General features: G+C 39.4%; 1 protein-coding gene across 1 annotated transcript in view; it reads right to left on the bottom strand.

The window, feature by feature from the left end:
- ITPR2 (inositol 1,4,5-trisphosphate receptor type 2) overlaps positions 1-20574 on the bottom strand; it is a 498632-nt gene that overhangs the window by 448867 nt on the left and 29191 nt on the right. The window contains exon 2 of the mRNA XM_044226478.1: positions 13335-13405. Coding sequence (XP_044082413.1) covers positions 13335-13405 — 71 coding nt within the window. The remainder of the gene's footprint in view (positions 1-13334; positions 13406-20574) is intronic.

The following is a 20574-nucleotide window of genomic DNA, read 5'->3' as shown; positions in this document are numbered from 1 at the left end:
CACACACACACTCCTTCTCCCTCTCTCAAAGAAATAAATAGATCTCTTTTTTTTAAATCACCACTATTAAAAAAAAAAAAAAATCACCACTATTTACTTCTCAGAAGAGTTTTTGAGTGAGCTATAGCCTCAGTTCTACAAACAGTCCATGCTTCTTACCATAATATGTTCCTAGAAACTACATTATAAAAAGAATGCACTTTCTATAGGAAATTCCACAGGAATAAAATAACTGGGTTATTTTTCTAATAACACAAAGTTAAATATATGGTTAACATAATGTTAAAAATAAATATTACATAGATGGGAAACCTCTAACCCTCCAGATCATTTAAAAGAGCAAACATCCTCTAAAGTGACTAAAATAAAGTGATTAAATGATAACATAAGGATCATTCTTTTGCCCAAAATTAATACTGTTATCATGTAAATATCTGAAGACCTCACTAAGGACAAGCAAAGAGATCTAAATGAATAAGGTCTCTCTCCATCTTCCACACAGCAAGCCGTAGAGGCAAAACCAAAACAAAACAAAAAACAACAACAACACACAATCACACAAGTGTAGAGTGGAGAGACTTTGTTTTGTTTTGTTTTGTTTTTCAATGAAGTCAAGAGTACTTCTGGGTCAACAGAATGTTTAGCCACCTCAGGGATATTCTATCTTGAGTTGGCTAAATTCATCCCTCCTGCCTCAGCATTTTCCAAAATGGTATATTAACACAGTCATATATTACATAGATTTTTGAGACTGGCTCCTTCCACTTACATAGCACTTTTGGGATTCATTTGTGTTGCTAGGCATATCAATCCTTCAACCGTTACTACTGAGTAATGTTCTATTATGTGGATATATCACTGCATGTATTGGTTATCCATTGACCAGTTGAGATTTTGATTGTTTCCAGTTTTTGCTATAAACATTCATGTACAAATTTTTGTGTGAACTTAATTTCTCACTGCTTTTAGTTAATACCCAAGAGTGAAATTTGGAGGTCATATGGTATGTGCATATTTAACTTAATAAAAAACTGCCAAACTCTTTTCCAAAATGGCTGTACCATCTTGTATACCACGAGCCATGTAAGAGAGTCCTAGTTGATCTGCATCCTTGTCAACACTTGGTATTTTCAATATTTTTTTAAACCATTTTTGTAGTGGTACTTCATGGTGGCTCTTGATACTGAGATGTTATTTTCTGACACCTTAAATGTTGATATTCCTGGAGATTCCAATTAGGGTACTCTTTTTGTCTCATTCTCACAGACTTAAATTTAATCCAAATTTTAATAAATTTCAAATCTCCATTTTTCCATCTAGATTCCTGAGCCTCCAGGTCAATATATCCAGCAATCTTCTAAATCTACTTCTCTGGCAGAAAGGATGCCAGAACCAAGCTCATTACTGGGGTAAACTGCAAAGAGGCCATAAGTTCTTCCCAGCCCTGTATGCACATCTTATTGCTGGTGACTTTGGAGCTCTGCCTATCAAAAGGCACAGACAATGTCTCCATGCTTTGCATCTGAATATATTTGTGTCACATTAGTAAATGTGACACAAGCGGGGGTCTGAGCAGTGATGAGCACTGGTGTTCACCCTTTTTGCTGTTGTCATACTATCCTTATGTGAAGAACCTGAGCTAGCCTTCCAGGCAGTAAGAGACACATGGCTCAGCACCCCCCATCAACAGCCTATTCACAGGCAGATATGTGAGTGAAACCATCCCAGACTATCCAGCTGCAAAATACCTACAGATACTTGAGCAAGTTTAGCAGAAATCAGCCAGGCCAGCTCAGAACCAAAGAATCAGTCAAGGAACCACAGATTCATGAATTAAAAAATGGATGCTAAGTGAGTCACTCAGTTGACAGATAGTAAGAAAGAAAGAGTTGATACAATCACCTTCCCCTATCAAGTAGTTTCTTTCGTATTCCATATCTCAATACACGCTACTACCATCTACTACATTGCCCAAAACGGAAACCTGGGAGAACTCTGGGACATATGCTTCTCCCTCACCTCTACGGCCTACCCCACTTCCTCACACAGTAAGTCACCAAGCCCTAATATGGTCAAATACATCCCCTTCTCACCATCCAAAGCTACTAGCTTAGTCCATTATCAAATTTTCTCAACTATTTTTAATAGTCTCCTCGTTGATATCCCATTATATATTTCCAACCTCTCCATGTAAAAGAACAGTATTTCAAAATTTCAATTCTGATCATGTCTCAGACCAACTTAAAATTCTTTAATAGTCCTCCACTGTCTTAACATAAGTATCCAATGCCTCAATGCGGCATATAAGGCCATGGGGCATCTGACCTCCTGCAAGCTCATCTCTGCCACTCTTCCACATTCTCCTAAGCTTTAAACACTCTGAAAAGCCACAAACACAAAGGGGTCATGCCATTGCACTCCTCTGCACCTCAGCCAGAAATGCTTCTCTTCGACCCACTCCTTTCCACCTGTTAACGACCACACATTCTTCCCACAGCTCCAGCTCGCCTCCATTCTTCCGCATTCCTAAATCAAATACAATCCTCTTCATGTTTCCGAAGCCCCTTTGGCTTAAAAGCAATACAGTTAATAGTTAAGGGTCTGGATTTCAATCAAAGCTTTGCTTCCTTCTCATTATAAAACCTTGAGCAAGTTACCGAAGTTCTCCAATTTCAATTTCCTCAGCTATAAAATGGGGGGTGACAGAGAATGTTACCCTTCACCCCCCGTATCCATTGTCTTCTTCCTTTCAGTAACAGAACTCCTAAGTTTAGGTAGGCAAATGGTCAGCTGTCAGCCCACTAACCACCACATTCCTCAGGCTCCTTGCAACAAGATGTGGCCATATGTGTTTGTTCCCTGTGGCTACCATAACAAATGGCTAAAGAGTTGGTGGCTAAAAACAACAAAAACTATTCTCCTGTCGTTCTGAAGGCCATAAGTCCAAAATCAAGATGTTAAAAGAGCCATATTCCCTCTGAGAGATCTAGGAAACCATTCTCTCTAGTCTCATCCAGCTGCTGGTGGCCCCAGGTATTCCATGGCCTGTGGCAACATAACTGGTTGCTCTGTGTCTGTCTTTGCATGGCCTTCTCCTCTCTGTGTCTTCTCCTCTTCTGTCTCTTACATGGACATTTGTCATTGGATATGGTGCCCACCTGGGTTATCCAAGATGATCTCATCTCAAGATTCTTAATGTAATCACATTTGCAAAGATTCTTTCTTCCTTACTAATAAGATAACATTCATAGGATCCAGGTATTAGGATATGGACTTAATTTTGGGGGGCTACCCTTCTACCCAATATGCCATGTGACAAAGAAATATGAGAAGGAGTGATATATGAAGTTCCAGATGTCCCTGAAAGAAAAATCTACTTGCCCTGGATTCCTTCTACCCCCTTTCTTTCTTTCTTTCTTTTTTTTAAAGATTTTATTACTTGAGTGAGAGAGAGAGAGAGAGAATGAGCAAGGAAAGAGACAGAGGGAGAAACAGACTCCCCACTGAGCAGGAGCCTGACACAGGGTTAGACCCCAGGATGCTGGGATCACGACCCAAATTGAAGGCAGACATTTAACCAACTGAACCACCCAGGCGCCCCTCCCTCTTTCTACTGACTGGGAAGTGGTGACTACTGGAACAACTTTGGGAGTCATGTGCTGAGGATGGTAGAATTGCCTAGATGGTTCTGATCCACTCACTTAGGAACTATGAAATGGGAGAGAAATAACTTCTACCTTATATAAGCCATTGGTGGTCATCTAATTCATGCAGATAATAATGTTTCAATAATAATACATACCTCCTAAGGTTACATGAGAATCACATGGATTAATAGAATGTGAAGCATCACCTGACATATAGTAAAAACTAAATAAACGTGACATCCTCAGTGGTAGCGGCAGAGTAGGCTTGGTGACATTTAAGTATCATTGGCTAACTTTTGTATCTCCTAGAACACCAAATGTATTGAGGTAAATGGCTTAGTGCTTTCATCTCAGCATTACAGTTAAAGAATGCCAAGCATTCTGTCACTGAAAAGAAGATGCAGTTCAGCTTGGTGTACCAACTATTACCCTAGGAACTAATTTCATGAAAAGGTTCACCCTCAGCCTGAAAAATCGAGATCTCCCTTCCCTGTGGATACAAATTTTTTAAGCTACAGGTCAAATGCTATCTTTATTAAGAAGCTTTCCTCATCTCTCAAAACAGGAAATTAAAATCTCCATCTTCCTACAATACCTTCACCACACCTTTTTATTTAGGCTTTATCGCTTCTACCTTGTGCTATAATTGTTTGTATGTACATCTTATCTCCCTCATTAGATTATAAATTCCTTGAGAGCAGTGTTCATTTCTGACTCATTTGAGCCATACCAACGAGTTCGCATGCTACATTTCACACAATGAATATTGAATAAATCTTATGAAATGTATCCCAAGACTTGATAATGTTGAAGAACAAATTTGCCTCACCACCTAGTTAGCTGTGTAATCTTAAACATGTTGCTTGACTTCTCTAAAGTGTAGTTTCCACATTTGTAAAACGGGGCTATTGAGAATTAAACAAAGTAACATGAATAAAGGCCGACATAACCACTCAAAGTTAAGAAATTTTTTTTTATATTTTATTTATTTATTTGACAGAAATCACAAGTAGGCAGAGAGGCAGGCGGGGGGGGAGGGGGGAAGCAGGCTCCCCACTGAGCAGAGAGCCCGATGCGGGGCTCGATTCCAGGACCCTGGGATCATGACCTGAGCCGAAGGCAGAGGCTTTAACCCACTGAGCCACCCAGGCGCCCCCAAAATTAAGAAATTTACATTTAGAATTTTCTTTCTCAGAAAGAGTACTCTTGGCTATTAAAATTCGTACAAAGGGTATTTATTCAATATTTACGAGGAATGTAGACACAAACTAACTTGATACCCAATACTGAAGCGAGATTTTTACAATGAGCTAGCAGCCCAGGAAAATCAGCCCCTGGAGAGAGGATTAGAAAGTGGGGGTGTCAGAGTTGTCCTTATGCCACGAAATGCACATAGGACAAGTGTTCATTTTCTGCCCATTAGTTCTTACTCTTAAGGGAGAGAACTAAATTTCACAACTTAGAGCCACAAATCAAAGTTCGTGTACCATATTTATTTTAGATACATAATTAATTATGCAAGTGCTAGCATACATATCCAATTCGTGAGGCTTGCATAGTAGTCCTATCTGACCTTTGAGAACCACAGCAACTTCCTCCATTAAAGACTGAAGCATCTTACAGCCCAGGCACTTTTGCAGTCCTGACCAGCTCCAACAGAAGAAGCAAAGAGGAAAAGCAGTCCATTTCCATTTCATCCTTTGGCCCTTCTCTGAAACCTCACTGAGAAGAGTAAGTTTATTATCCAATTTCCATTGCCTCTTAAGAGTTTAATAATAGGGACTTATCTTACTATGACAACGTACTACAAATACACAGGATCAGTGCAGTAGTAACATGCCACTGGAGACTTTAAAGACTTTTAGGTATAAATCATGTAATTGTTGGCTTGGAAATCCATTGGAATTTTCTAGACTTCTTTGTAGGAAACCACAAAATGCTATAACCTTAATAAACTTCACTCAATACATGTAGAAGTTCTCATCTTCTGCTATTCTCCCTACAGATTAATATGTTAGACGGCACCCTTGACACCAATTAACTTAAATCTAGAGGAGTAGAATTGAAGACTATAACAAAGTAACAGGTCTACACCTTGCTTTATTATAAAACAACTAATCAGCCAGCAACTTTGTTACATGCTGGGTGGTGTTAAGACACCCCCACCAAAGAGTATCTGACAACAGGCCTGAAATTATATTGCCTTTAAGAATTATAATTTTTTCTAGAACCTATTCATTCTTTCAACAAAAACTAATTCAGCACTAACAATATGCAAAGCACTGTTCTTGATCTTGGTAACTCCCCAGAAGGCAAGGCTAACGCAGTCTTTACGCTCAAACAGTTTATAGCCTAACTGCAGGTCTTTCAAGTAAAGAAACAGGTGCAGTTTCTGAACATGTACAAGTAATGTGACTATGTGTCTTCAGACCCAAGTTCACTGACAACTACAGTGGACAGTTTCCAGCATGTCGAGAGCTTCCAACCTCCAGTTCCCCCATCTCTCTTCTCTTTGTGAGAGCCTTCCCTGAAAGCTTTCCCTTTCACTTGAAGAACTTCTTAGGTACAAGCAGGAGCAGCCCCAGAAGTGTTGTGGAAGAGGGTGATAACACCCTTGTAGGGGCAACCCGTAACCCACAGAGGATGCAAGTTGGCCCCAGCTTTTCTGTGCTTGGGCAGGAGAGGCTGAGGCATGGTCCTGAGGAAGTCTCAGAAGGCCCCAACAGCAAAGAGTTCCAGTTGCCACAGTGATGGACATCAATGAACAATTTGTTGCCTTTTCTTTCCCTAGACTTACTCTCCCCCATTGCTTCATCCGGGCTCCCAGAGATTACCTCCCAAATGGACTACCTCCAACCATGTCTTCCAAAGTCTGATTTGCAGAGACTCTGACTAATGCAATCCTACTCTATTTCTCCTCAGAGATATTCAATAACACTGGAATAAAACATGGATTCAGAGGATCACACATCTACCTTTTACCAGCTGAATGAATTTTAAGGTGTTGTAAGGCTGGGAATTTGAGTAAATAATTTGGATAAGAGTTAAGATCTGAGAGAGAGCTAGAGTGAGAGACAGGGTGAGTGGCAGGCTGGAATAATAAGCCAATCAAGGCCAATAAAATGAAATGTAACAGAGTCTCTACTTGGTTCCAAAGAACCAATTATACAGCACAGGAGGAAGAAAATGAGGATTCAGAGACTCGAAGGAAAAGCATCAGGAAAAGCATCTGGTTGACTAACAGCTGGAGGTGAGGGAAGGAGTACTGCCCAAGACTCTCGAGCCACAAACATGGGATCCCAAAAAGAGGAAAATTCTCATCACACTACACCCAGATGTACTACGTTCTCTTCTATCCACACCTCTAAGAACTACACTGACAAACAGGAACTCAACCAGAAAACAAACAAGACAGTGTAATGAGAGCTAGAGAAATCACCATGAAGAATTTGTGACTGGCCACAAGAGAAAGACGTTTTAAAAAGTAAGCCTATAGAAGGAAAGATGTGCAGAAATGTGATCGTTCTAAACAAATGCTTTAAAGGACTGTTGTGTGGAAGCAGGATTAGATTTAATCTATGTGAGTATACAGAACCACTGAGTAAAACTTATAGGAGAGGATAATTCAATACATAATACAGCAGAGTGATTAAAAACAAACAGCTCTGGGGGTTCCTGGGTGGCTCAGTGCGTTAAGCCTCTGCCTTCAGCTCAGTTCATGATCCCAGGGTCCTGGGATTGAGCTCTACATCAGGCTCTCTGCTCAGCAGGGAGCCTGCTTCCTCCTCTCTCTCTCTCTGCCTGTCTCTCTGCCTACTTGTGATCTCTGACTGTCAAATAAATAAATAAAATCTTTAAAACAAACAAACAAACAGCTCTGGAGTCAGTGACCTCAAGATGGCTGCATAACCTCATTATACTTAACTCTGTCAACCACAAAATTGGGAATAGCAACAATTTTCACTTTTAGGGTTATTGTGATTACCACATAATAATGCATAGGAAGCCTCAAGCACAGTGTAGCATGTATTAAATGTTCCATAAATGTTAGTTATTTCAAACCTGAACTTGTTTCAGCCTTCATCAAAAAATTACACTAACCAGGGCACCTGGGTGGCTCAGTTGTTAAGCATCTGTCTTTGGCTCAGGTCATGATCCCAGGGTCCTGGGATCAAGCCCCACATCGGGCTCCCTGCTCAGTGGGGAGCCTGCTTCTCCCCCTCCCACTCCCCCTGCCTGTGTTCCCACCCTCATTGTCTCTCTCTCTCTCTCTGTGTCAAATAAACAAGTAAATAAAATATTTTTTTTTAAATTACACTAACCCCAAATCTGAAGAAATTCAGCAGAGCAACTGTCAAACTGGTAAAGGAGGTATTTATACTAGAGAATCACTGTGTTAGACAAGATAGACATGGTCGACTACATAAAAACTCAAAGCTACTACGTAGCAAGATGGCTTTCTCACTTGTGCGCCTGCATGTGTAACTTTCATGACTGGAGGCAAAAGGCGAGAGTCCCAGCCTTTAAAGGGACTTCCCTGAATTATACGAAGAGACGGAACTGAGTTGAAAAAATAATCTTGTCACTCTTCTCCAAAGACTATGATTTTCACTACCTATGTTAGTGTTGCACCACAGAGCAGAAGATTTCTCTATTTAAGTTCTACTTCCAGAAACATTTTAACTTGCTGCTTCGGGATGACTATTTGCTTGCCAGATGTGTCCACTTGATAGGTATGATAGATGATGAAATAGTCACATGTCTAATGAGCACAGAATCTCAGAGTTGGACATTTCAAGACCAAAGGGACCAACCCTGAGGAATACCTAAGCCACCAGAAGGGGCTATCTTCTCTTCATTCCATCCCTCTGGGGGGGTGGCTTCCTGGGTTCTCTACTACTTCTATGTTTTATCACACTGATGGTAATAAAGGCACACATAAACCTGTCTTGCCTGTATTTATATTAGCTTTTCCTCCTAAAAGAGAATGCACATGTATTAATAGAGCACAGGCTTCAGGAAAAATCCACATCAGAGAAGAGCTTTCTAGAGAGTAGAGGGCAAGGGAGGTAGGAAAAGAAGTGTCTAAGGAACTAGTGGGGAGAAATGAAAACCAAAAGACTACAAAGTCAATAAAACAACTGCTATAAATTAGTATGAATGAGAAGGATTACATTCTATGTCAAAAAATGGGACCAGGGGCACCTGAGTGGCTCAGTGGGTTAAAGCCTCTGCCTTCAGCTCAGGTCATGATCCCAGGGTCCTGGGATCGAGCACCAAATCAGGCTCTCTGCTCAGCGGGGAGCCTGCTTTCCCCTCTCTCTCTGTCTGCCTCTCTGCCTACTTGTGATCTCTGTCAAATAAATAAATAAAATTTTTTTTTATAATGAGACCAGTGATAAAACGTTGATATTATGTGTCCCTAATATGTTTGCAAAGAGAAGGGCAGTGAACCTCTGTGGTATTCTTTGTTTTTGTTTTGTTTTGTTTTGTTTTGTTTTAAGATCTTATTTATTTATTTGACAGAAAGAGAGAGAGAGAAAGAGAGCACAAACAGTGAGAAGCAGAGGGAGAAGCAGATTCCCCAGTGAGCAGGAATCCCGCTGCGGGGCTTGATCCCAGGACCCTGCAATTGTGACCTGAGCTGAAGGAAGATGCTTAACCAACTGAGCCACCCAGGCGCCCCTCTCAGTAGTATTCATCTCAAAAACTTAACTGCAGCCTAATCATGATAAAAACATCAAGCAATCCCCAAATGAGGGAGACTCTATAAAATACCTTGCCAGCATTCTTCAAAGGTTTCAAGGTCATGAAACACAAAGAAAGACTGAGAAAATGTCAGAGACCAGATTAGACTAAGAAGCAGGATGACTAAATGCCCCATGGGGTCCCAGATGGGATCAGGAATGAGGAAGGGAGAAGAGTCAAAAAACTGGTGAAATCCAGAGGAAATCTGGAACTTAGCCAATAGTAATATTCAAAAGGTAATTTCTTAGTTTTGACAAATACACTGTGGCTATGGAAGAGGCTGAAACAAGAGGCAACTGGGTGAAGAGGAATCCTCTACAGGAGTTTTACAACTCCTCTGTCCATCAGAATTTATTCCAAAGTGTAAGGGTTATCTTTAAAGAAAATAGATAGTCTTTGACCAGGAGAGGAATTTTGCATTGGCAAGAGAAAGCCACTGCCCATCAGTTAATATTAGTCTGATTGTGCGGTTTCTACTGAAAAATGGCCGTCAATCAGGTTTTAAATAGCCCTCAGGAAGTTGTTGTTAAACCTTGGTTTCCTCTATTCCTTCAGGAGGCAATGTGACATAGTCAAAAGAATATTTCACTGTATAACTTTGGGTATTGGAGAGAATCATTTTAACCCTTTTGAAGCTCTGGTTCCTCATTCCAAAAACTAGAGGAGTTGCACTAGATTCACTTTGAACTGTCTAGCGGCTCTAGCACTGTAGGATTCGCTCGGACAAACCACAGACTATGAAAAACAAAACTCTTTCCAAATTAATTTGAGACTATCATTTGTACGGCTGAGGCCAGAGGAACTGAGGTGTAGCAGAACCGTGATACACTATTGTTTCTTCACCTTATCTCAAAAGTAACAATGAGGGAGGGTGCTCTGGAAACTTGGCCGAGGAGCCTGGAAATGCAGGGGTGGCAATGCTGGGAGGCCAGTCCATGAAAAGAACAATTATTTTTAAAACCAGAGGGCACAGAGGGAATACATGCAGGCAGAGAATGGTGAAATGCAAGAACTGTGAAATCTATGTGAAAAGACAAGGCATCTGGGACAAGAAGGCACACTTCTGGCTGCTGAGCAGTCTGAAGACCAAGGCAAGCCCACCGCAGGGCATTATTTACTGGGACTCTGCCACGACGGGGTTCCAAGAATCATGACAGAAGAGCCAGAGCTTTAAAGATAAAAGGAAAACGTATGGAGAGGGTGGTTGGGTTATGGACATTGGGGGGGGTATGTGCCAAGGTGAGTGCTGTGAAGTGTGTAAGCCTGATGATTTACAGACCTGTACCCCTGGGGCAAATAATAAGTTACATGTTAACAACAATAATTAATAAAAAAAAAATACTAAATCTTGGGGGGAAAAAAGACAAAAGGAAACCCTCAATCCCCAGTTTTTTTAAAAAAAAGGATCCTCCTTCTCTGATGATGAAGGGGGTAAGAAAAATGGTTCAGTCTTAAACTAGAGGTAGAAAAATCAGAGCAACCTAGCAGGGACAATGGCAGAGAGTATTAGATTACAGGAAAAGCCAGCCTTCCAGGGGTGGGTTGGAGCACCTGAGTGATTCATACTTTGAATCAATGCCCATCGAAAAACATGACACCAAGCATCTGTATATAATTATCTGCTGGGCACGGAGTAATACCACGGGGCTGCCTCAATGATCTTCATGCTTTAAAACAATTTGCTTCACTGGGAAAGAGGAAAAGGAAAAAAGGTGGCCATCCACCCTGAAGGTTATCTTTGGAAGATTCCTCTCCCTTGACTGACAGAGGAATAAGACTGCCCCACCTGCGGCGGTGAGGTGTGGAGGGGCCCTGAAGAACCAAGTTCTATCCCATGACCCCAGGGAACATTTGGGTCTCTCCTCCGAAAGAACTGAACGATTAGTTTTGGGATGTCTAGCATAGGCCAATAACTGGAAAACAAGGAAAAAGCAGAATCCTGCCCTCGAAGACAGTACAACATAAGAGCTGAGTCAAATATGTTAAAAGGAAATACATTATGCCTTTCGATGATAAATAAACTGTCATTTCTATCATGATTTAAAACACTTCCCATTTATTCTCTGGAGAGGTCTCCAGCCTCAACTGAGCTCTGTGTGGCACGGAGCCTCCGTGCCTTGTTCTCATTATTACCCACCCCTGGTCTCACCAGCCAACGACAAATGCCCTTTGAGGCTCAAAGCGGTTAGGTGACCTACTTAAAAATGACACAGTCAGTGAGCCGCACAGTCAAAACCTGAACCCCATGTTTTTTCCTGGTACAGAGACAGATTTGGTGTCCGCGTTTGCCTTGGAAACTTGTCTCTTTATCGTGAATGCTCCATCCACACCGCAAGTTACTCATGGGTCACACCGCTGACTCCTTCCTGGTGGCTGTATGGCGAGTCCGTCCTCAGTGAGGACCCTTGAGGGAACACCTCACGTGCTCGGAGTGAGGGGAGAGTCCCTAGTGACTGGTTCCATCAGTGCTTCCAATTGCCAGTGTCTCTCCCACGGCGGTTTTATGTTAATTTTTCCACGTGGAGGAAAAAATGGGAGTTCTCATTCAGATTGACCGATTTAACTCAAAAAATATTTATCGGGCTTGTCACTCTCTCCTCAAGGTTCTGAGTATGAAGAAAATGAAATATATACGTTCTTATAATGAGAATTGGGTGGGAAAGTGTCCATCACGGGGAGTGAAACAAGGAAAATATTTGCCAAATGTGAAAAATACTTCCCTTCCCCAATGTAGGAAGTAGCACAGCCTGACTTGGGTCTGGGGACCTAGGGAATCCCTTCTACCTTATCTCTCTGGAATTTTATTCCACATTAAAATTGCTTTTCACCATTATGAGAAGGAATGCTTCCACCGTGTGTTCAAAGTGAATGCTGCTTTAAAATTATTTTTATTGGGACGCCTGAATGGCTTAATCAATTAAGCATCTGCCTTAGGCTCAGGTTGTGATCCCAGGGTCCTGGGATCGAGCCTGGTATCGGGCTCTCTGCTCAGTGGGAAATCTGCTTCTTCCTCTCCCTCCCTCTGCTCGTGCTTTTACTGTGCAACAAATAAATGAATAGAATCTTTTAAAAATTAATCAATTTTTAATAAAAATTAATCAATTAAAATTATTTCTATTATTGTAAGTACAAACAAATTATGAAATTGATTTGAACAGGCTTTTAATTGCTGGTTTTAGTTTGTTTCTTTGAAGATTCCATTAATCCTCCCTAACAGTTGAATTATAATCGGTCTCCTATCATGGCCAATGTCTCAATTGATATTATCAAGTTAACTCTGAAATTATACTTAGAAAGGAACTCTAAGACAATTGTTCATTATTACATGTCATCCAAGGTGACATTTTAAAAGCTAAGATAAAGAGCTGATAATGAAACACGAATCTTTACAGCGTAATTGCCCCAAGAATACATAAATAAATATTTGGCTGTATTTATTAGTTTAGAAAGTAGGCTTTCAGAATTCATTATCAAGATTTCCTTTCAACAGATGGGCTATCATCCAGCAAAACAAAAATTGAAACTACTCTTTCCCTGTAAATCCTTCAATGTGTAAAAGAAGAAAAACAACAAAGAAATTTTTGAAAGACTTTTCAGTGGACACATTTATATGTGAAAGTTTCACATTGAATAAAGTTCTGGGTTTTTTTAAGATTTTATTTATTTATTTGACAGACAGAGATCACAAGTAAGCAGAGAGACAGGCAGAGAGAGAGAGAGAAGAGGAAGCAGGCTCCCTGCCGAGCAGAGAGCCCGATGTGGGGCTTGATCCCAGGACCCTGAGATCATGACCTGAGCCGAAGGTAGAGGCTTTAACCCACTGAGCCACCCAGGTGCCCCCACACTCAATAAACTTTTAACATGACTTATTTTAAGACACAAAAATAATCTCAGGCCCTTATGTCACATAATAAAAAAAAATAGATATTTATTTCTTACCTCTGAATTTCTTGGGAGGGTTGGCGAGGTCTCCCGCCTCCGGGTGCACCACACATCTGTCATCCACTAACCTGGAAGACAAAGCATATTGATACTGATAACCTCGTCATGTTCAAAAAGCACAGACCATATGTGGTTACTGTATACATACTTACTCAGAGTATGAACACCATTTTTCACTAAGAAACTTTTTAACAATTATAAATTTGTAATAAGATTTTGTCATAAAGATACTAATTGAAGCAGCATTTATGAAACTGAAAATTTTTGCTAAGTGGAAGGAAACCAGTAACCAATCATGATATAAACAAATGACGGAATACTGTAAAACTATTTAAGTCTATTTTTTAAATGTACTGGCCTGCAGAATATTTATAATATGTTTATGAAAATAACTGGTAGCAAACCAATAAGATACCACACACACACACACACACACACACACACCCTCTACACACACACATATAAAGAATGGAACACAGACACCAAAATATTAACAGTGGTCAGATTACATAGTTTTGATTTTCCTTTTTTTTTTTTTTTCTATGTGTGTGTGTTTGGCAAGGGAGGGGGAGTTTGTTTGTTCGTTTGTTTGTTTTTTAACAAGGAATGTGTGAGCTCGGGAGATCATACAGGGACCGTAAAGTGGGTGGTAATGAGCTCTCATCCCTCATTCAAACCCTGGGTCAGCTGCTTCTTAGCTATGTGACTTTGAGCCTCCTTCTCTACACCTGTAGAATAAAGATACCTACTTCATAGCATTGCTAGGACAATTACATGATTTAATATCTCTAAAGAACCTAGTACAGTAGTTTCTGGCACAGAGTAAGTCTTTAAATAAGTCTTTAATAGCTAAATAAAAATGAAGGACCTTGCCTGACTTACTCTTTACCATATGGTCTGCTTCTAGAAGAATGTCTGACACACACTAGGTACTCAATGAATACTAACCAAATGAGTAAATCACCCTTATAGTTATAAAAACATATTTAATTCTTATTAAAATATTCATTAGAAGCTAATTTCTAGGACAATATCAAGAGAAGAGCTGAATCTCTGACCTGAGAGCCAGGAGACATCAACCTCCCATTCAAAGAGAATAATCTAACTACCAAAGTTTATTCACTAGCATTCATTTTCTTCACTGAGTAAGCAACAGGAGTAACTGGATTGTTTTCCAGGATATTGTAAGAATGCATGCGAATTAGTTCTAAATTTGTGAGTTCATTTGAAAGGAGGTGCCCAAGTTGCAACGAATCAAAACACAAACAAACAAAAACCTAAAACCAAGATCACTAGTATCATCAATAGTATCATACATCAATTCAGCACTGAGGAAACCCCAATTTGTGATCAAATGTCCCCTTGAATTAGGATGACAAACTAAATCAAAATGAAACTTCTGGTTCCTGATTTATCTGGTTATCCAAAGCAGACACTTCCTAAATCACCAAATTTTTCTATGGCGTCCAATTTCTACAAAACAAAATGCTAACTTGGTCAAGCAATATGGTTCTTTGATTTTTTTTTTTTTATACTTCATTCACACTGGTTTACTAACATGTGGTTTTACAAGAGTTGCCAAGCACGCAAGATATTCCTTTTAAAAGTCTTTAAAACTGTTTTTCTTAGAAACAGGAAGTCACATTGGGTCAAGAGAAAGTAAACCCAAACCTCCACAATATCCAGCTTCAGCCTAGAGCACTGAATGTGAAAGGCTCAGAGAGTCCTGAGAATATCACAACATAATACTTAATTTCTCTTAAAAGCTATGAATTAAAAGGCAGCTTTTCTAATTACTTAAAACATGTTAAGAATTCAAAATATAATGATCAAAAATGATAATCTTTTTAGAAAATTACATGAAAAGCAGCATTGACATTCTACTCATTCTTTGTGCCTACCCATTCCCCCAGAAATACAGAATTGTGCTATAATGCCTACTAAGGGTCCCTGCCTGCATGGGTTAATCATCAAGAGGAAGGGGTAAAATTGAAGCTATATGTAAGACCACAGTGCATTTACATACTTGTGCCTATCCTCAATTACATGATAGCCCAGATTAAAACATAATACCTAAGAATGACTTCAGTTCTAAGACTTAGTCCTATTCATTATAGACAAACATCTGTGAAAATCACAAAATCATTCCACCATGAAGACTTAAATAACTGCAAATGAGAATGGAAGAAAGGGGAAGGTGGGGATAGGAAGGGGGGAAAAAGTGAGGAGAGTGAGTCTGTTTCAAAGACATAGACAATCATTGATGCTAAAAGTTAAATAGGATTTTAATGGTATTTATTGGCGCTACTTCTTCATTACCCCCATAGCCTCTTCGTGAGTACCTCCAAGGTCAGAGTATTCATCATTTACCATCTTTCTGAGAGTATTAATATCAGAGAGGCGTTTTATATGGAGGGGAAATAGCACCCCGTGTTTCCCTTTACTATACTTATCACATTTTCATTAAATTGCTTGCTTAATTGCCTGAATCTTTCAATAAATTGCAGCTTCATGAAATCAGGAACTGAATCCATCTTGTTTACTATTATATCTTTGGCAACTTTGAAAATGAGTTATAGTAGATATTAAATACCTATTGCATGAATAAATGAGTCAGTGAATAAAATGAGACTTGCTTCCCAAATAACTTTCCCTTTTCAGTCCCAGTTCTTTCCTCTGGAACTACGTAAACTAAGTTTTCTTTTTCTGGGATGAATAAGACGATTTCTCTCCAATTCTTTCTCATAACGATATTTATCAGGAGCTCAATGTCCTTTCATACACCTCAAGTGTCAACCTCCCCCTTAAATACGATTCTAGACTCTCTGCATGAGTCCAGATATACCCTTCAATTACTCCTCCACAGGGGACTCTTCACCAAGAATCTGTATTTTTAAAAAATCTCTCCAAAGCTCTTGTTTTTGATTCTGGTCATGATCTCAGGGTCATGAGACTGCGCCCCAGGTGGGGCTCCATGCTCTCTGGGGAGAGTCTCTCCTGAGTATTTCTGAATCATGAAAGATTCTCTCTCCCACTCCTTCTGCCCCTCCTGCTCTCTCTGTCTCAATCTCTCTCTCAAATAAATAAATAAATCTTTTTAAAAATCACTCTCCTTCCTTAAATGGATCAGGAACACCTGCTCTGCATTCCCACTGTACTCTAGGCTATCCTCTATCAAAAAAACTTTTCACGTTCCATCATAATTTTCAAACATAAGTCTCTAATGCTATGAATTATAAGTTCCAAGAGAGTCAGACCATTTCTGTTTTGTTCACCATAACGTGCCCAACTTTAAGCATTAGGCCTCAAACATGGAAGATACTAAATAATTATTAATTGAGTGAATGGGTAACTTTTTGAATCACTGAATTGGTCAATAATGTTATTTTTGGTAAGTCAAATAAACAGTAAAAATAACTGGAACCAACAAACAGTTGCCTAAATGTAGATAAAGGAAGGTGGGAAACATTTCCATTCCAGATGTGTTTCAGAAAATTATCAAAAATATCAAATCCTGAACGAGGCCAAGATAGCCTGTTTTAAATAACTGTAACTCATATAGCCCCTTTCAACCCAGTGAAAAAATCTCAGAGACATCAAGTTGAGCTTAAAGAAGCAAGTCCCAAACTAGTAACTACTATATAATTCCATTTATATTGAAGGGGCAAAACTAAATAGCAGCATTTTAGAAATATGCATGGAATATAAACAAATTGGTGTATAAAAATACATGGCTATCAGATTTTTTAAAGATTTCCCAAAAAATACATGGCTACTATAGATTTTTTTAAAGATTTCCAAAAGAAAGCAAATTATCCTTTGATCTCCAGTCCCTCATTATTCCCCCAAATGTAAAGAAAATGTCACATAGTAGGTAAAATATGTTAGTCATGTGAATAAAGGGAAATCTTACAAAAACGGAGTGAGGAGAATAGAAGGGGAGACTAGAAGGGAAAACCATACCACTCAATTCATAAAGAATTGTCAATTATAGACCCAAAAAAAAAAAAAACCATCAATAGAAATAATCATTAATTACAGAACCCAACAAGAAAAGTTGTACACAGTGCATCTCCTATAAGAAATCAACAACCCTTGAAACTCAGCCATCAAGAAATTATCATAGGGACGCCTGGGTGGCACAGTTGGTTAAACGACTGCCTCCGGCTCAGGGCGTGATCCTGGAGTCCCGGGATCGAGTCCCACATCAGGCTCCCAGCTCCATGGGGAGTCTGCTTCGCTCTCTGACCTTCTCCTCGCTCATTCTCTCTCTCACTGTCTCTCTCAAATAAATAAAATAAAATCTTAAAAAAAAAAATTAAAAAAAAAAAAGAAATTATCATAAACCTGGACTCATGCTTTTCTCCAATAGACTTTCATTCAAAACAACCCCTCCCAACTTCTTCCTCCTTCTCCGTAAAACAATGGTTCTCCCCTTTGTTTGTTGGACTTGCCTATGGTTTTGCCACTGCTTGCCTGACCCAAATTGCAATTCTCTGTTATCCGCAGATAAACCCAATTTTGCTGATAAAATAACTTTTATTTCTTTAGAGCTAACAATTGTACCATTTTCCTTCAGAAACCACAAAAGAAACTATTTCCACTGTGAATACTTGATAAACTAAGTATACTATTTTCCTGCTGTTTCCCCACTGTGGGTCCCTGGATCCTCATACCATTAAGTGATAGAGTTCACTTCTAATGAAATGACTCTGAAGCACATTTAAACGAAATGAATTTAGGGGGAAAGAAAAAGTGTGGAATACACCATGGATATTATAAAAAAGGCGTACTAAGAAAGGGGGTTAGAATTGCTAGGTTCATAAGCAGGATGGAATGCTCAGGTCAAGATTTGAGTTCCACATCAGGCTCCTTGCTCGGTGGAGAGCCAGCTTCTCCCTCTGCTTGCTCTTACCCCTGTTTGTGTTTATTCACTCTCTCACTCTTGCTCTAACAAATAAATAAGGAAAATCTTCAAAAAAAGAAGAAGAAGGCAGAGGAGGAGGAAGAGGAAGAGGAGGAAGAGATGGAGGAAGAGGAAGAGGAGGAGAAAGGAGTTGCCCTCAAAGTTCTTCCAGAACTTGACCACAAATAACTTTATCCCCAAATCTGGGTTCACTTTGTTGGCCATATAAAATTTCTCATAAATTCTGCAACCCTTTGGCATCTTACCTAAACTACCCCTCCTCCCCACACGTCCCCACCACCTGCCACCCGACAGCCCCCACAACCCTGGCACATATTCACCTCCCTCTTTCACCTTCATTTAGAAACAGCACTAGAACAGAAGGAGGGGGAAAAAAAAAAAAAAACACCTAAGTTTTAATACTTGGTCTGCCACTACAAAATCAGCTGTGCCTACACTGGTCCTTTAACCTCTCTGTGCCTTATTTCTTAAATGGGATAGTTGTGATCTCCCAAGTTCCTTCTCTTTCTGTATTTTTTTTTTCATTTCTCCTATTTTGTAATTAGAGCTGGCCTGTGGTATCATTCTTCAATAGCAAACTCTGACGTTTATAATATTTTCAGTGTAGAGTGAATGTTTAACTGTTTAGTATCAATGGTTTTAAGTTGATGTATTATTTTATCACTCCAAGCAAAGTACGAGTATGTGATTTTGTTCTGTTCACTCACCATTGTCTTAGAACATAGTGTCAAAAGATCTTAAGATCTTGGGGCGCCTGGCAGTCATTAAGTGTCTGCCTTTGGCTCATGGCATGATCCCAGGGTTCTGGGATCAAGCTCACAATCGAGCCCAGCATCGAGCCCCAGGAAGCCTGCTTCTCCCTCTCCCACTCCCTCTGCTTGTATTTCCTCTCGCTGTGTCTCTCTCTGTCAAATAAGTAAAAAAAAAAAAAGAAAAAACCTTAAGAGCTTGCCACTTAGTAGTATGGACATTTTGTACTTACAGAACTCAAGTTGCCCAAGTAAGGAACCAAATATAGATTCTTGTTTATATGCCTAATAATTTTTCTCATAATTCAGAGTAACTAAACAGAAAATTCTTCAGATGTCCAATTTCATACCTTGTAACTGATAGGTCTCTCAAACATATCCCTGCCAAACCATGAACAATTCAAATCCCATAGAGAGGGAAATAAACACTGTCAAAACTTTCTGCCAAAAAGTGTTCTATTTATAAAAGCAAAACAGATGCAACATACCAAATTCACTCATCACTATATTCCTTCTTTGCCTGCCTATAATGACAAGAAGAATTAATTTCACTTTCATTTGCCATTTGAAACATGGGGTTTGGGGCCCCTGGGTGGCTCAGTCAGTTAAATGTCTGCCTTCAGCTCAGGTCATGATCCCAGGGTCCTGGGATCAAGTCCCACACCACGTTCCCTCTGCTCAGAGAGGAGTCTACTTCTCCCTCTAGCTCTACCTGTTACTCTCCTTGATTGTGAGCTCTCTCTCTCTCTCTCTCAAATAAACACATAAAATCTTAAAAAAAAAAAAAAAAGCTAATGTTCTCCTTAAAAAAAAAGAAAAAAAATGAAATGTGTGGTTTCTAAAGGTTAAACAAACAAAATAAAACAGTATCTTCTTTTTTTTATTTTCTTCTTTTATATGCCTTACTATAATAACATTTTTTACTAACACAAATATTTTAAGCTTAAATATTAAAAATGCTTAATTCCATATTGAAGTATGTTTGTTGCTGCTAATATTTCTAAAACTGGTTCCTTCCAAAGTTGAAATTGTTCTTGCTCTTAGGTCTTGAAAATGTCTACAGTTATTTTTCCATGAAAGACCAAATCAATTTAAATCACATTTAACTCATAGTAAAAACTCTCAATGTTGAAGTACTACTGTGTGGAAGCTCCTAAAAAGATTGGATGAATCCTTGTGTTTAAATTTTTTGATCACTGCTATCACTTCATATGAGTGACTTAAAGACCTCTTAGAAAGGGCAGTGTCGTGTGGACTCCAAAGGCAATGACGTCTTGCATATATGATCCTTTTTAGAAATCACTGTAGGAAGCCATCATTTTGTGAAGCAATTACCTTCAGAGCATAGATACTGATGAAACTGGGAGAGGGGGAGAAGACGGGGAGACAGTAAACTACATGGTGCCTTTCAAAGGGAAATATGTAACTAAGTTCAGAGAGAATTCGTCCATATATTTTGAAAACTTAAAGCCTAATCCAGCTAAAGAAAGAAATCATGGCTTTTGCTTCTCGGATCTTCCTTCTGCATCTGATAACTTCCTTTTCTTGATCCTCTCTCCCC

The sequence above is a fragment of the Neovison vison genome, chromosome 12, assembly GCF_020171115.1.
Source record: "Neovison vison isolate M4711 chromosome 12, ASM_NN_V1, whole genome shotgun sequence".
In the NCBI taxonomy this organism is placed as follows: Eukaryota; Metazoa; Chordata; class Mammalia; order Carnivora; family Mustelidae; genus Neogale; species Neogale vison.
The sequence above is the reverse complement of the archived record's forward strand: the minus strand, read 5'-3'. Positions and strand labels throughout refer to the sequence as shown.